Source organism: Gastrolobium bilobum, unplaced genomic scaffold (assembly GCF_033153095.1).
Source record: "Gastrolobium bilobum isolate Gb01-03AN ecotype WA unplaced genomic scaffold, APGP_CSIRO_Gbil_v1 utg5255, whole genome shotgun sequence".
Lineage (NCBI taxonomy): Eukaryota > Viridiplantae > Streptophyta > Magnoliopsida > Fabales > Fabaceae > Gastrolobium > Gastrolobium bilobum.
The window spans coordinates 118,330-134,606 of NW_026898528.1; the positions used below are offsets into that span (position 1 = coordinate 118,330).

At 35.4% G+C, this 16,277-nt stretch overlaps 3 protein-coding genes across 5 annotated transcripts; 1 reads left to right on the plus strand and 2 right to left on the minus strand.

Annotated features, from left to right (window-relative positions):
- Positions 1 to 823: 823 nt before the first annotated feature.
- Positions 824 to 3,655, minus strand: LOC133317154 (uncharacterized). Its single transcript, XM_061518988.1, has 3 exons — positions 3,237 to 3,655; positions 1,547 to 1,705; positions 824 to 1,368 (listed from the first exon to the last, which is right to left on the minus strand). The coding sequence occupies exons 1-3, from the start codon at positions 3,501 to 3,503 to the stop codon at positions 1,012 to 1,014; spliced, it is 783 nt and encodes a 260-aa protein (XP_061374972.1). The 5' UTR covers positions 3,504 to 3,655; the 3' UTR covers positions 824 to 1,011.
- Positions 3,656 to 4,806: 1,151 nt separating this feature from the next.
- Positions 4,807 to 8,188, plus strand: LOC133317096 (ferrochelatase-2, chloroplastic). Of its 2 annotated transcripts, none has more exons than XM_061518915.1 (9): positions 4,807 to 4,963; positions 5,326 to 5,656; positions 5,812 to 5,955; positions 6,145 to 6,246; positions 6,424 to 6,527; positions 6,604 to 6,730; positions 6,895 to 7,047; positions 7,191 to 7,291; positions 7,435 to 8,187. In XM_061518915.1, exons 1-9 carry the CDS (start codon positions 4,878 to 4,880, stop codon positions 7,748 to 7,750), a joined length of 1,464 nt encoding a protein of 487 aa, XP_061374899.1. In that variant the 5' UTR covers positions 4,807 to 4,877; the 3' UTR covers positions 7,751 to 8,187. The 2 variants fall into 2 exon arrangements, with proteins under 2 accessions (XP_061374899.1, XP_061374900.1); XM_061518916.1 differs by lacking the exon at positions 4,807 to 4,963 and having other exon boundaries at positions 5,007 to 5,442; positions 5,479 to 5,656; positions 7,435 to 8,188.
- A 1,631-nt stretch (positions 8,189 to 9,819) lies between these two features.
- Positions 9,820 to 15,094, minus strand: LOC133317069 (uncharacterized). Of its 2 annotated transcripts, none has more exons than XM_061518868.1 (6): positions 14,807 to 15,094; positions 14,429 to 14,712; positions 14,184 to 14,273; positions 13,987 to 14,058; positions 13,658 to 13,777; positions 9,820 to 11,206 (listed from the first exon to the last, which is right to left on the minus strand). In XM_061518868.1, exons 1-6 carry the CDS (start codon positions 15,057 to 15,059, stop codon positions 10,058 to 10,060), a joined length of 1,968 nt encoding a protein of 655 aa, XP_061374852.1. In that variant the 5' UTR covers positions 15,060 to 15,094; the 3' UTR covers positions 9,820 to 10,057. The 2 variants fall into 2 exon arrangements, with proteins under 2 accessions (XP_061374852.1, XP_061374853.1); XM_061518869.1 differs by having other exon boundaries at positions 14,429 to 14,721.
- Between the last annotated feature and the right edge of the window lie 1,183 nt (positions 15,095 to 16,277).

Sequence of the window (16,277 nt, forward strand, 5' to 3'; positions counted from 1 at the left end):
TTAACCCGGCATTGGAGTGTTTATGTGGATTCACCGGCAATATCACAGGTCCTACGACGCCAGGCTACTTATCTTTTTTCGGGACAAAAAATTACGTGTTTTTCAAAAAATATAAGGAGATTTCTTAGGTGACTTTTTTTTGTAGGGTATCAATTAACCATCTTTTTTAATAAAGAGACATGAATAAAAATATATATTTTAAATAAGTGGTATCAGTTTGTTTTTTATTTTGGTGGATTATTGACTTAAAAATTTAAAAGATCAATTCTCGAAATGAAATATAAAAGCATGTAGAAGTTTCCACGACGCATAAATAGTCACCACAAAATATCAACAGTTTCTTTGTCAAATGAAAAAAAACTTTAGAATCGCATGATAAACTTCCCTTATCATTCCTCCACATATGATCACATATCACTTGTTCACTCTCCCTTAATCACTAATTGATGTGTTTTAAAATACATTCCATATATTTAACTCTGTCATTTAAAATAGCAAATGATATTAACTTGAGAACAAACGGATTGTAAGAATCTTATCCAAATACAAAGAAAGATTATTCATGCTAGCAACAATCTTTCCCATGCCAACCTAGTAAAACTAGGCTCCAACTTGAACATTGCGAATTATGATCATATTCCATTACCCTTGAGAGATAGGATGACCTAGTACAAGTACAATCCACTTCCACAACTCCTGAGTTTGAAATGAAGGGAAATTAGGCAGAAAATTTGCATCCCCCCTGGAGTGGAAGTTTGATGTGCGCATTAGGGAGACAGTTTGCCAGATGGAAGTGTGTAATAACTTGGGATAAAAAACCAGTGAACTGACATAACAATCCATCCAAATTTTTCGTATAAAATAAAGGTATGCATAATTTACAGAAAATTACCATGACATACATGTTAAATATTACTTATAATTTCAATATCTTTTTTGCAATGTAAGAAGCCATACAGATGAAAGGAACAACTTAAATCACACGAGAGACCTAATAACACAATGACATTCTCATTGGCTGGATACTGGAGCATTATCTTCGGTAGCCATTGGCTCTACCAGAGGAGCCTTCTTCGCAAGTGACTTGGGTATGTCAATATAGTCTTGGATACAGCGCTGTTGAGGATGCAACAATAGTATTAACACGTGACGGAAAAGAACACGTGCTAACCCTTGACCACTTTCCATGATATAACCCTCATACTCGCTAACATGTTCAAGAGCTTCCACCAGTGTATCATATACCTCCTGGGGACAGTTGTCAGGTCCAGGTTTGTCATGAAGGTACATGACATCCAAAGTGAAGAGCTTCTGGTTCACAGGACACTGATGCTGTGGGCGGACTGATGATCTACAGTAGAATAGAATCTAGAATGGAGTAGTATATTGCATATCAGGATTCATAATACCAGACTAAAAGTCGTAAATCAAAATGTCATCCAACCAATAAATTTTAAGGACTTCCATAATAGATGAAATGATTTTCTATGCTAACCAAGAAATATGAAATGACACAGACAAATCATTGAGCGCAGGCAACACTTACCACTCTTAAAATGCGACCCTGCATACGGGATTTCTTAGCTTCATGATAAGCAAGTCGGAACAAATTAGTAAGATCTGGTTGACTACTTGTTGAAGTAGCTGAAAGCCCCCTTATTGCTGCAATTGCTGACTCAGTTTCACTGCTAAACTCTTTCCTCAGCTGTAATTATTAAAATATGCAAAAATTCATGTTTAATATATGCTTTGAACATCCACCCAGCGAAAGACATAAAGAATGATGGGAAGAGCCATATCCAACAACGGAAAAACCTAAATGCATTTATTTATGTACCAACGTCTATCCAGATGATCAATGCACAGATAGCACATGAAACTTGAAGGAAAAAGAATAAGGTAAAAACTCAGAACATGAGCACATAGCACATCCTTCCTAAATATGATCAAGATTCAACCAATTTGTTTGTTTTTTAAATATGAGCAGGTGATCCTTGTTGCAGAGGTAAGGTTGCTACCTTGTGACTTGAATGTCAAGAGTTTTAATCACAGAAACAACCTTTGTACTCTAACCACTGAGGTTCAAGGCTATGAACATTTTGCGCTCCATAGACCCCACAAAATTGGAATTCTATAGTACAAGTCATCGAATCTCCTGGTAGTTTGACTTTGAATACAAAAATGATAATCTTGGGTATCAACAGGCAATTGATGGGTTTCCTCATCAACCACCAGGGTTTTAAGAATATAGTGGCTAATAAAGACTAGAACGGTATTGATGAAAATGCACATTTATTGCTAAAAAGCACTACAAGCAGCAGTAAGAAAATGAATACAAGTCTGTTGCTCATGTTATCCAGTAGATTGAATCTTAAAATAGTTAAGACTTTACAATAAGTTAGCGGCATAATTTTGTTTCTTAGCCTTGTTTCACTCACACAGTTTCATGATCCATTCAATCTCCTATAGAGATATCCTACGACCCCTGTCTTATTTCTGTTTGGTTAAAATATATTTTTGATTCCAATACATGACACTCATTTTTTCAATTTGGTCCACCACATACGAACAAAGTTTTCAATTTAGTTCCTATATACACAATCATTTTCAATGTTATCCTTGGCGTTTATTGCCATTATAACGCTAAGATATTGGTACGGAATTATAGAGAAGTATAGCAACCAAATTAAAAATGATTGTCACAACATATAGGGACCAAAAATGTAATATTTATGGTCCTTAGACATGATATTCATTTACAATTTAATCCACACAACTTCCTGTGTTAGTTCTAACAGACAGCAAAGGATGTAAGTGAAAACAATTAAACATTTAGAGACTAAAGTTGAAAACTTTTTTTTTTTGTTACCAAATTAATAACGAGTGTTAGGTGTTAGGACCAAAAATATATTTTAATCTTTCTGTTTTCCCCTTTCAGTTTTGATCTGTGGTATATATATATATATAGTTCCCCTTTGTGTGTATGATCCTTAGTGGTAAAATACAACCAGAGAAAATGCAAAACAAAGCTAAGATATAAAAGGGAATATTAACATGGCCTCGAATCGAATACAAGTAACATGTTCTGAGCACGTAATTTTAAGAGTTAAACTAAAGGAATGGTTAATGATTCACTATAACTAAAAACTGAAATGTTTTTGTTTTTGCATCATATGTATAATTGAAAAGAAGTATTTCGATAAAGAAGAGAAGAAGAAAAAGGAGAATAGGGTTACCCATGAGACAGAGTTGGTGAGTGCAGCGAAAGCGAAACGATGTTCGGGATTGATGGTGAGTTTGGCGTTGATGAAGAGAGCGATGGCTTGCTTAATTGCGTCCAATCGAGTGAGAGGTCTACCATTTTGTCCAACAATCTTCATCTCAATAAGTGATTCTGGATCCACATCTATGCAAAACAATATATCTTCGTTGCTAATTCGCGAGGGTTTCAGAGTGTACCTGCTTCCCTCACCCCTGCTCCTATCTCCTTCAATCCCCTCCATCTCTCTCTCTCTTTCTTGCTATCTTCGTTATTGATTAGAGAGTGCAAATGCTAATTACTGAGTTCTAACCTCACTGTTCCACTGCCAAACAATTTCCTATTCAAAGTTCAGAGTTAGCTCACCAATTTTCTACCCATTAATTTCATCTTATAAATAGCGGAACAGTGAGGGGAAATTCTCCCAAAACACGTGATTTTTTTTGTTATACACCGCGAAATATGTAGCGTGATATTTTGGCAAAATTGTTTATTATCGCACTCGTTACCAATCTAATATTAGAATATTAGTTTTAGATGAAAGGGTGGTCTAATTAATCTTTATTTTTTATTTTAAATATTAATCGGTCTCCAAAAACGGTGGTGATAGGCAGCTATATTTTCATCCCAATTTTTTCTACGTAACGAGAGTAGGCATTTCTTTATGAAAAGAGAAAAAATTGGATACGGAAGAAAATAATTATAAATGTAAGAATAATGTAAATGAGTTACTTATTATCATATTTAATAAAGAATTTACTGAATGCTTGATACTTTCTTAACACTAAAAATATATTTGATTTTTTGGTAGGTTAAAAATATTTTCAAATCCTATGACTATGGTGTGGTTTTTTTTTTTTCGTTTTGTTTGAGTAGTAATACAAAATTAGAATGAAATAAGAGAAAAAAAAAAAAAGAATTGATTGATTGATGTTAAAATGATTTAATGATTTAAATTTGGTTGGTTGTGTGTATGATAAATTTAAATGGTGGTAAATATAATTGCCTCTTTTAAAAATAGTCATTAGTTTAATTCTTTATTGTATTTTTAGATATCAATATAATTCTTAAATTAATATTTATTTTACAATATATTCATGAATCGGATAATATTAATAACCCCTAGGTGATTGGATTGGACCGTTCAGAAAGATGGACCCTAATGGGATCTAGTATCAGATACCAAATTACGAAAACACAACCAAATTAACTTGGGCCATAGGCCCATGAGGTGCCCTGTTTGATGGTCGAGAAAAAGAACGATGTATATTTATAGGAAGGAAAAGTGGACAATTTCCGTTTTCAGGAAAAAAAGCCAAAAAAAAAAGAAAAAAGGAGAGGGAAATTTCTTGGAAAAACGTGGAGGGACCTAAACGTCGGTGTGGCACTGGTGTCCTTCAAATTTGGAACACGTAGACGTAGTTTTCACTATATGGTGACCGTGGACTGGTGACTGGTTCGTTGTTTGGTATTGACTTTTTAAGTGCGTTTGGCTTCAACTTCAACCTTGGCAACCAAAAAATTAATAATATATAAATATTCTCAATTTCAGAATCCTATTCGCCAAACCTTCCTTACTCTTTTGGGGTTTCGATCTGGAATTTAAAATTTTGTCACCATGAACGCAGCTTCGTATTCTGCTGTTTTTTCCAATGCCAACTTCTACGATTCTAGGTTTCGAAGTCTCGATCGGAAATTCTCAGCGTGAGCTCGCTCGCTCGCTCGCAATCATCTACTTTTAATGTTCTCGCATTTGCATTTCTTTAGTTTGTGAATTTGATCGATTTACTATCAAATTCCTAAAACCTTGACCAAACCCTATTTATTTTCTGCACTGCACGTCTTCATTGCAAATTGTGAATATTTCATTTCTCAAATCGAGTTTGGACTTTTTTATTATTATAAACGAATTTCCCCGCTTGAATCGCCATATAGGTTATCTCCTTCGAATTCAATTATATGTGAATATACACTTGTTTTCTATTTATCACTCTTGAGTAGTATTTGCTAAATTAGTCATGCTCTGCTGCCTTTTCATTTTGGTCACTCGCTTTCTTTATGATCAGGTCATGTTCTGATATCCGAAATCTTACCTATGTCACTTGCCATTCGGATTGTAACAAGTCTACATCTCAATCATCATTGTTTTTGAGTCCTGGCTCAAGGAATAGAGGAAATGGCATGCTTGGGGGACCTTTTTGTTCGGATCCTTCTGGCAGGAGAAACCTAGTTTGTCAGGCATCTTATTCTGTGGATACAAGCACATGTGATGGAACTGCTTTACAATCTTCTTCCCATGTTGCAGAAGAAAAAGTTGGCGTGCTGCTTCTCAATCTAGGAGGACCTGAGACGCTGAATGATGTTCAACCTTTTCTGTTTAATCTTTTCGCAGATCCTGTATGCTAGTTTGTTTTTGTACTTTCTCTACTGTTTGACTTCAAAGTTTTTTGTTTTTTTTTTTTGTTTCTGTTTGTCTAAATTCCATATTAGCATTATTAGTACACATTCGTATAATTTATATGACAATAATATGTTTCTTTGTATTGAGATAGGATATCATTCGTCTCCCAAGGTTGTTTCGGTTTCTCCAGCGACCATTGGCAAAATTGATTTCTGTACTTCGGGCTCCTAAATCCAAGGAAGGGTATGCTGCTATTGGAGGTGGCTCTCCTTTACGCAAAATTACAGATGATCAGGTGGACTTGAAATTCTCTTTTGTTTCTTTCTTCTTTTGATTTTTCGCATTATAGGCTGCGTGTTGCTTTAATTTTTCTGCAAGAGGAATACTTCTTTGGCTTTTTCCTGATATATTCAATAACAATTCTGCATTTTTGTGGTTTAGACTGTAACTAACTACGCTTGTGTCATTTGTGGTGCTTGTACAGGCACTTGCTATTAAAATGGCTTTGGAAGCAAAGGGCCTCCCTTCAAATGTCTATGTTGGGATGCGGTACTGGTACCCATTCACTGAAGAAGCAGTTCAGCAAGTAAGTTCGTATACTTTTTGGTCAAATGTCACCATTCTGCTTTTTTCTCATCATATATATTTGTTTTCCCTTCATAATTGACATACAGGGTGATTAATAATGACTTTGGATTATTCTGAGCTCCATTTTTTCACCTTAGAGTTGAATATAAAATTAAAAGGTTGTTGTGCGTGATAGATTAAGAGGGATGGAATAACGAGGCTTGTGGTGCTACCTCTTTATCCCCAGTTTTCTATATCCACAACTGGGTCAAGCATCCGTGTTCTCCAGCATATGTTCAGGTACTATTTATTGGCACTTTGTGAAAGGTCTTAAGTGATTTAAGATTATAATTAATTGATATCATTTAATTTTCAGGGAAGATGCGTATTTGTCTAGGCTTCCTGTTTCCATTATAAATTCTTGGTATCAACGAGAAGGTTATATTAAGTCAATGGCTGACTTGATTGAGAAAGAGCTCCGGAGTTTTTCTGAGCCAAAGGAGGTAGATTTCATTCTTGTGTTTAATACTTTCAACATGGTTCTTTTGATGCAATAAATGAAAAATTCACTATGGGGCCTGTTATCAGGGCTTAAAAAAATTGAAGGATGTATGCTGTATTTTACTGCAATTTGTACTATGGCTTATCTTGTTTTTCTATATATCAGGCAATGATATTTTTCAGTGCTCACGGTGTACCTGTCAGTTACATTGAGGATGCTGGGGATCCATACCGAGATCAAATGGAGGAGTGCATCTTCTTGATCATGCAGGAGTTGAAGGCTAGAGGAATTAGTAACGAGCACATTCTTGCTTATCAGGTTCATTTTTAACTCTTTCCAACTTGGTTTTCTGACATCTTGAGCTGAATAGAGATTTCATGTTTAAATGCTGACTTGTGTACTTGCTTTGGTTTACATTTTATTGTACTTGTATCTCACAATTTTGTGGAATGAATTTCCAGAGTCGAGTGGGTCCTGTACAGTGGCTGAAACCGTATACAGATGAAGTTCTTGTTGAGCTTGGCCAGAAAGGTGTGAAGAGTCTTGTAGCTGTTCCAGTGAGGTACATTATTATTGGCCATTTATGCTTTGTTGATTTAAATCATTGACCAAACCGTTTAGATTTTAAATTATGTTACTCATTACAACACTGTCGGAAGTTGTAAATAGCCTTAAGATTAAAAGTAGTCCCTTCTTGTATCCCAGCTTTGTGAGTGAGCACATCGAGACTCTAGAAGAAATTGATATGGAGTACAAGGAACTGGCTCTTGATTCTGGCATCAAGAATTGGGCACGTGTCCCTGCCCTTGGTGTTACAGCTTCCTTCATTACAGATCTAGCAGATGCTGTAATAGAAGCTCTCCCATCGGCAACAGCAATGTATGCACCGACCAGCACCTCTGAAGATGTTGATCATGACCCAGTTAGATATTTTATCAAGATGTTCTTTGGTTCCGTCTTGGCATTCATCTTGTTTTTATCACCCAAAATGATAATGGCATTCAGGAATCATGTCATCTAGATGAATTAAAAATTTCCTACTGAATTCGATATGCGAGGATAGTAGTTGAAACTATTGATAACAACTTGTATACTTGGTTTACTCCTTTCAGCCTGTACTGCATACATCACAGATATAGAAGAAGCGATTTTTTTGTACTTGATCATGATGGGAACTTGCTGGTAAAATGTGCCATATTATCTATTAGAAATCCAAGCACTGACAAGAGCCAGTTCCAGCAACAATGAGCTCGAGCATACTGTGATTCCAACAGGTGAAAGTGGTTAGGTAGCCGCTTGTTAGTGCAACAGCTAGATGCTTAGATACACTGGATCTGTCTCCTTTAAGTACAACACCAAACAATCCCATCAAAAAGGAACCAAGCGGGAAAATGTGTAAAATTTTTGATTGAGTAAACTATCTAAATCAGCTTCCTAATCAATAAACTTCAATAATTTCATTTAAAGGCAATGTTGAAGCAAAATGTAACTGTAAATTGTTTAGTTCTACTCTGCCTTAGGTCACTAGAAAATGTGAAAGGGTTGTAACTATGCATAATCAGTATATCTCAAATGGTGTTGAGTAAATAAGTCAAATTGAGTGCCATGCAGATCAAGCAATTAAGGAGTGTGCAATATAGATGAAACACACCTAGAACAAGCTAGTGCTATGCTGTGAAAGAATAAAAACGTACTTGCTTTATATAAAATTAAAAAAAAAAAAAAAGTAGAATATGATTTAATTCCCAGATACACCCCTAATTGGATATATACGCTTCTTTTAGGTGATGAGTCCTATATGGCTGCAGTACATTTCTTTTAGATGATGAATGCCCCGATCAACTAAGGTATCCAAACACATGGTCCAGCAAAACAATTAATGTTAATCTTTACAATAAAGGATAAAGAAACAGAGATAAAGATAGAACATGCAGCATTGTGTATAGTATCAGATAAATCGATCTCACTAATTAGGTCTCATCCTTAAGTCATCACCATCAGCGCTCAGGCCCAAAACCTGGTATAAATGGTTCCATCTTATTAATATTGGAAATGTACAACAAATTTTTCTCTTCTTTTATACGAAAACAAATAATATGGAGAATTTAAAATACACGGTGCTTTAAACACTTATGGTTCAAGAATGTTTTCTCCAAGCATGAATGATTTCCAACTTTTGGTGCTTGCTTGTGCTATGGTTGACAAAGGATGCAGTCGGCATGAAAACCATATTCTGAAATTACTAGCATATAATCCGCCTAAACCTTACTTTGAAATTACTCTAGCAAAATTTGATCGAGTTTTTGGCTGGGTTTAACTTTTGTGAAAATGCCACTTTTCAATATTACTTTGAAACGTATTCTTTTTATGTAGTTAACCGCGAAACTTTTTAAATTTTAACTCACCATGCAAAAATTCACACAACGCCGCACACACTATACCAACAAAAGGGATAAGGGAAAGCGAACTTTGGAGCTTTGTTTGATTGTGTTCTGATTTTTTTGTTTTTAAAATTATTTTGTAAAATAATTATGAAAACAGTTGTTTTCTATATTATTATTTTTTTGAAAGTTAAAAACCAAAACAGAAAACAAAAACAATTCATACATGTTCTCTAAATTTGATTTTAAAAACAAAAAAGTTATAGTTTTCAAAACATTTTTTACAAAACAGATCTTACCAAACGAGTTTTTTAATTTTTTTGTTCTGAAAACTAAAACTTTTTTGCATAACAGTATTCAAACAGTAAACATTAGAAAGATGTGTAGTTATGAAAGAGTAAACATTGTTTCCTTCTTCAATGCTAAAATTGTAAAATATTTCCCACCGAAACCCATAATCCCTTATCTCAATAAAATACAAATCCATATCTATTTAAAAACACAAAACCTTGCACACTTGATTCAAATGTTGCTGAATATAAAAAATTCAAGCAAAAATCCGAACTTTGCCCTGCTAAATTCAAATAACTACTTTTTCTCAACTACACGCTCAAATAAAATTATAAACAGATCCAAACCCAAAGTTCAAATAAGAAATATGGGTCGAGCACTGCATACTCATTATCGATTAACCCCTAAATAACAGCAAAGCAAAGGTGCATGGGTCAATATAATTCAAAAAAAAAATATGCAAGTACACCATCCGACAATAGATCAAAATGTGAGTTCCTATTTAACCGTACAAAATATTTAAAAAGTAGAAAATTTCAATACATCAATGCTTCCATCTAAACACTAATGCTATAAAGAAGTCTGAGACGCGAGAGACGACAAAACCATCAATCCAGAAAATAAAACGAAATAAAATAACAAAAAACACAAAAATATTAACTCTGAGGTGACGCTTTAGCAACAGTACTCTGTTGAACAGCCTGTGCAGGTGCTCCATCATAGCTTCCACGACCATTGCCGCCAGCACTACCATCACTAGTATATCCTGGAGTTTGAGTATAACCAGCACCATAAGAACTGTTGCCGTATGATGGCGGTGCCTGAACATAACCAGGCTGGCCACCAGGAGCACCATATGATTGGGGACCATACCCTGGTTGCACTGCACCACCATAACCAGATGGTGGAGCTCTTTGCGGGCCTGATTCTGGTTGAGTATACCCAGAAGGTGGGGGCTGGGCAGGGGGATACGCTGACTGACCATAGCCTCCAGCTGCGCTAGGTGACTGTGACTGTCCATAAACAGGTGGATTGCTACTTGGCTTCTGAGATTGAGGGGGTCCATAACCTGGTCCATAACCAGACTGTGGTTGATTGCCATAAGCTGCTTGGGAGGTAGGGGGTACCCCATAACCTGGCTGAGTTCCTTGAGGTGGATAGTTTGCAGTGTTTGTGCTGGGCTGTTGGTTGGTAGCATAACCTTGCTGGGCAATGGTAGAGGAGGGTTGAACAGGTGGAGCTTGGGCTGAATCTCCCTGCGATCCATAGTTGGCAGTGTGGCCCTCTTGTGCCGGGTTACTCCCACTACCATAGCTGGGAGCTGAGCCATAGCCTTGCTGCTGGTCATATGTTGGTGGCTGACCATACCCAGATTGTTGCGCATTATATGCACTATAGCCATCCTGAGCATAACCTTGTCCTGGCTGGTTATAACCAGAGGAAGGTTGTTGACTGTAATTGTATGTGGACCCATCAGCTGGAGGTGCAGGACCCCCAGGATTTTGCTGTTGCTGTGGCTGTTGACTATAATAATCATAACCACCAGCATGAGTAGACTGCTGGTGAGGAGCTGCAGTGGACTGGTCCCAGTTCGTGGAATATCCACCCGATTGCTGGGGAGGATAGCCTGGGTATGGTGGCTGAGGCATGTTATACTGGGGTGATGGACCAGAGTACCCTCCAGGCTGCACATATCCATAACCAGATTGTTGCATAGGAGCAACAGGGGGAGCCCAGCTAGACGGTGGTCGAGCTTGGTAACCTTGCTGAGGATAACCTGAGTTTGCTGGATTTCTAAGACGGTTCTGCAGAGAGAAAAATTGCAACCACAAATAAAAAAAGCAAACTCACCCTAGGGGCCACAACATATAAGTATAGAAAGCAACATATGCACACACAAATAGACAAGAAAAACTTACGTTAATGAAAACAACAATATAAAGAACACAAGATAAATGGTATTTGTCTTGCATTAACAGATTCCATACAGCATCAGAAAGCAATATAAATACCTACATACCGTACTGGTTCGTGATAAAACTGAGTTACTCCAGCAGAAGCACACCCTTTCCCTATTCGAAATGAATGGGTACAAAAGGAAGCACAAACCATAGAAGCAGACAAACATTCAATCTTTATTGCCTCAAAAAGGCAATCCACCATATATTATAACAAAATATGTAGGACACAATCATAATAATTCAACAAATTGAGTGTCTGCGCCACAGATATATCACACGCTGTGTATGAGAAAGTTGGAGCAACCATAAATCCAAATATACAGACTGACAAGACTAAGTACATAGAAACTACCCTCTCAAACTTTCCTCAACCCAATCTAGCAGGTCAACCTCCAACGATAGTAAAACCAAATTAAATTAACTAGCACTTTAATTGAAAGTGAAATTAAAAGTGGGGGAAAAATGTTTGCACACACATATTTACCGTGTGCAGCTCAAAGTTCATAAAAGATTACAGTGAAAATGACAAACAAAATAAGAGAATGGCTAGAAAAGTGAAAACCAGTTAAAGAACCCTGATGGTAAAGTAGCAGAAGTGGAGTGGGATGACCTAGCCAGGCAATAATGCCACACATGAAATGTAAAACCCATAAAATACATCATAAACAACAAAGATCATAGAAGCAAATATTAAACAACATAACTTAATTGTTAGTTGAGACAACTACATGATTTAAAATGGACAGAAATGATAGGATAAAAAAACAAGAGGTGCTTCACAGCGGGGAAATTTCAACTTACTATGCCAAATGTAAGTAAATCCAGCATAGCACTCAAGGATAAAATACTATTTCAAGTATAAACGTTCTTTTGAGCAAATGAACCGAAAAGCACAATTGCATATTGAAAAGGATTTAAATACAATAATTTAATATTTGGTCTAATGATGACACTATAGAGTCAATGACATTGATAGGAGACTTACTGCCCTTGATAATAAATATCAAAACTGAGATTTAGAACCATACCAGGGCATGCTGAGGAAACACCAACAAAGGGATTCATGTTGGTGTCACTAATGGTCCAATAGACACTATAACCCTACAATAGTCCCAACAACAAAATCAGTCATAGGATACACAATTAATAAGTATGTTCCATGGTTGAACAGGCTATAATCCCAATGAGTATCCACTTGGGTCAAAAAAATGGCATGATTAGAGAAGCCTTCATGGTCCCACGAACCTTAACCACAAAAAATATGAAGGAGCCACCTCACCAAAGCATAAAGCTTAAGAGAACTTAACCACTGTCTTGGACAACAAAATGAACTATCCAATTCTAAAATAAATATTTCCATCAATATCCTCAATTTATGAATATATAAGAGACAATGACTAAGATGTATTATCTAATGTCAAACCAGACGAGATGTGCAGTTAGCAAGTCAGAATTAGAAATACCCTGGAAGTTCATGACCATCGACATAAGCAGAGACTAATCCATTAGTGCATGTTGCTATGACACCCAGATCCATAATTGACCAAGATACAAAACACATAATGGCCATTATCAATTTAACATATCTTCTACTTTGGCAGATTATATCCATAGCACAGTCTGGAAACAGGTACCAAATATAGATGTATCGTGTATTAAAGACCACTAGCTAGAAACACCAATAAGTCAGGCTATGATAAAACACTATTACCTTACACCCAAACCTACAGTGAAGCTGTTTCAGACCAGATACCAATGTTTACAGAACATAATAAAACACTTCTAAGAATGCCCACGATATGACGCAATATCATTAGTAAGAACGAGGAATTAACAACAAATATGGACAGAATAAAAATCACACATGCTAACTATGGTCAAAACTATGTCATAATTAGCCAAAGTTAAAATTAATTTCTCTTCTGCTCCTGCAAGTGAACTAAAGAAATCACTGAAAAAGAGAGACCTAAAACAAAGTAACATGTTATAGGAATCCATCAGGTCTAGTTTTATGGTTTAATAGCACAACAAATTAACAAAGACCTAACAGGCAACCAAAGGTTCACAGTATCCATCTATCAATCACAGTAAGCAATGACATATATTCAAACATAAAACCACCTATTTTAATCAAACTCAACCATTTTACAAAATAATTAGACTTGTAGTTTTGAACATATATAATATACAAAACCCAGTTGAAAATCCACAATTTTAATGTTAAACTAGATTTGGCACAAGGCAAGCAAAACATGCTAAGCCAAATACCGCGAGAGAGATGCTTCCTTAACATACCTCACCAGTGATGATTTGATTAACCAACTGCTTTGCAGACTCAATTTGCTCGGGTGTTCCATCAACTTTTAATGTTCTTTCTGTTGACATGTCACCTGGGGGAAGATGCAGAGGTATCACCTGAAAGAATATACAACATTTAATGAAAAGCAACAATAAAGGAGAATTCAGAGACTTCAGAGTCAGCTGTAATCAGCCGATTTATAATAGTAGCACTAATCACAGAGCTAAAGTAGAAAAACATAAAATTAAAGCTAACTATGATTTAGCACCAACCCCCAATGAACAATGAAGACAACAACATACTATGTATTCTTAAAATAGAAAACCTGAATTCGTGCTCCAGTGGAAGCTTGCATATTCTTTATTGTTTCACCTCCTTTACCAATTATAAGGCCAACCTGAAGATGCACATAACAAACCACATCAACCCAAACAGGTTAAAGATATACCCAAACAAGAATATAAACTAAACACTTAAAAACATTGTATAAAGCATATGCTTATACATATCTCTTTTGCACACCTTGTTGTTTGGGATTTTCATCGAAAATTCATCAGCCCCAGATTGTCCAGTCAGTCGTCGAGTAACAATGCCAGAACCCCCAGATTCAGCCTGGTAAAAAAACAACTCATGATAGTGATATTTAACTAACAGGCTACAGCAATTGAGCAAAATCTATTGTTATAATTACAACAAAGACAAGATAATTCAATGGAGTCGGAACTGAAATTAATTTACAGAGACAAGAGTAATGGGAAAAAAACTACCTCAGCAAGAACTTCGTTGATGAGTTTCTCAGCAGAGGCAATAGCATCAGGAGTACCCATAAGCTCAACCATCCTATTTAGAGAATTGGGATCAGCATCCATATCACGAGTAACTTGGATTTTAGCCCCAGACTGCAACTGAAGATACTTTATGGTCTCCCCTCCTTTACCAATAATGACACCCACCCTACCATTAGGGATATCTATCTTCTTTGTTGTACCTTGATGACCATGGCCATAAGACACAGGACCAGAAGAAGGAGCTGAATATTGAGCCTTCATATCTGTGTTAACTCACCCAGATCACACTTCAAAACCCTAGCGTACTTTAAAAAAAAGGAGCATCACATAGAAATAAAAAGATTAACTTTAACTTACCAAAGGAATCAAAGCCAGTGAGAGGAGCACCATTGTCGACCTTGGTTCGCTTGACATCAAAGGCAGGGGGAGGAGCACCACTGAGGAGACGAGCAGCGACCTCTTGAGCACGCTGTTTGGCAAGCTCGATGCCGGTGGCGGGTGGAGGAGGGGAGATAGGGGCGGAGAAACCGGTGGGTCTGGGTTGGTCATCGTACTTGCGCTTAAGAGGTGTAGACTCGGTTCCAGATGAATACTGTGCTTCTTCCGCCATCTCAAGAAACCCTAGAGACTCAATTTAGATTCCCAAATACATACAACGCTTTCTTTTTATATTAGTGGCTGGCTGCTACTCGTCCTTCCTTGAGACATGTGATCCCATCAGATGAGATATTTGGAGCTGGGCTTATTAAAAAGATGTTTTTTTATTGCATATTTGTTTTAGGGCCCGTTTGATTGAGTTTTTTTTTTCTTCAAAAGTTATTTTTTAAAAAAATAAATCACTTCTCATTTTTAGTTCGTTTGGATGTCTGATTTAAAAAAAAAAAAAAGTCAAAAACCTACTTTTTTATGAAGCTAAAAATTTTAACTTCTAAGAAAAGCAGAAGTCAAAAGTCAAATATTTTTTCAAAATCTAAATATTTTTATAAAAATATAAATAGCTTTAACTTTTGTAAAAATTATTTTAAAATAAGGAAGTGATAAAAATTACTTTTTCTAAAAGCTTAAACAAACGACCTCTTAGTCTTTTAGATGTGATTTTTATAAAAGTTAAAATTATTTAGATTAAAAAGAAAGTAAGTTTTAAAAATTATTTTATCTTTTGACTTTTACTTTTTTAAAATTTTTAATTTCTAAAAAAATAGATTTTTAATTATTATTTTTTAACAGACATCTAAACAAATTTTTTGATAACAATATTTTTTTTCCCCAAAAAAACACTAAAACAACTCAAGTTATGTCTATTTTTTTTCATATTTCTTTTTATACGATTAGATATAAAAAAATTTATCTCTCCCATCAATATCAAGAAAATAGATAAAACTAAAAATAAATAGAACTTCATTTTTTTAACTCATTAACTTTTTTTGTTGAACTGATCTTTATGTTTGTAGTATAAATAAATAAATATCATATTTTTTCCTTATGTATACATCATTACTTTCACGGTAACTATCTTTTTTTTTTACAAATATCAGAAAAATTATTTAAACACCAGCAATATTTCAAAAAGTCTTAGTTTACATTCTTAAATAAAATTAGTTAAAATACTTATACGGAGAAAAGTTCATCTTATTATTGTTGACAGGAGCTAATGTATTATGTATAGTTTATTATATTTAAATCAGAGATAAAATTTATTATATTTATTTTTTTGTGCTGTTTCAGATGATTTAAAGGGATCCAATTAGAATCAATCAAAAATATTTATAAATGAAATACTCAGGAATAATGATCTATCATTTGAATATAATCTTGATTGTATGTACTG

Coding starts and splice junctions, on each gene's coding strand:
- LOC133317069 (XM_061518869.1), bottom strand. CDS start 15,059: ATGGCGGAAGAAGCACAGTATTCATCTGGAACCGAGTCTACACCTCTT. Junction 14,059..14,183: donor TGAAAATCCCAAACAACAAG/GTGTGCAAAAGA, acceptor GTGCATCTTCAG/GTTGGCCTTATAATTGGTAA. Junction 11,207..13,657: donor ATCAAATCATCACTGGTGAG/GTATGTTAAGGA, acceptor TTCTCTCTGCAG/AACCGTCTTAGAAATCCAGC.
- LOC133317154 (XM_061518988.1), bottom strand. CDS start 3,503: ATGGAGGGGATTGAAGGAGATAGGAGCAGGGGTGAGGGAAGCAGGTAC. Junction 1,706..3,236: donor TCACCAACTCTGTCTCATGG/GTAACCCTATTC, acceptor TAATAATTACAG/CTGAGGAAAGAGTTTAGCAG. Junction 1,369..1,546: donor AGGGTCGCATTTTAAGAGTG/GTAAGTGTTGCC, acceptor ACTCCATTCTAG/ATTCTATTCTACTGTAGATC.
- LOC133317096 (XM_061518915.1), top strand. CDS start 4,878: ATGAACGCAGCTTCGTATTCTGCTGTTTTTTCCAATGCCAACTTCTAC. Junction 6,731..6,894: donor GTTTTTCTGAGCCAAAGGAG/GTAGATTTCATT, acceptor TCTATATATCAG/GCAATGATATTTTTCAGTGC. Junction 7,292..7,434: donor CTTGTAGCTGTTCCAGTGAG/GTACATTATTAT, acceptor CTTGTATCCCAG/CTTTGTGAGTGAGCACATCG.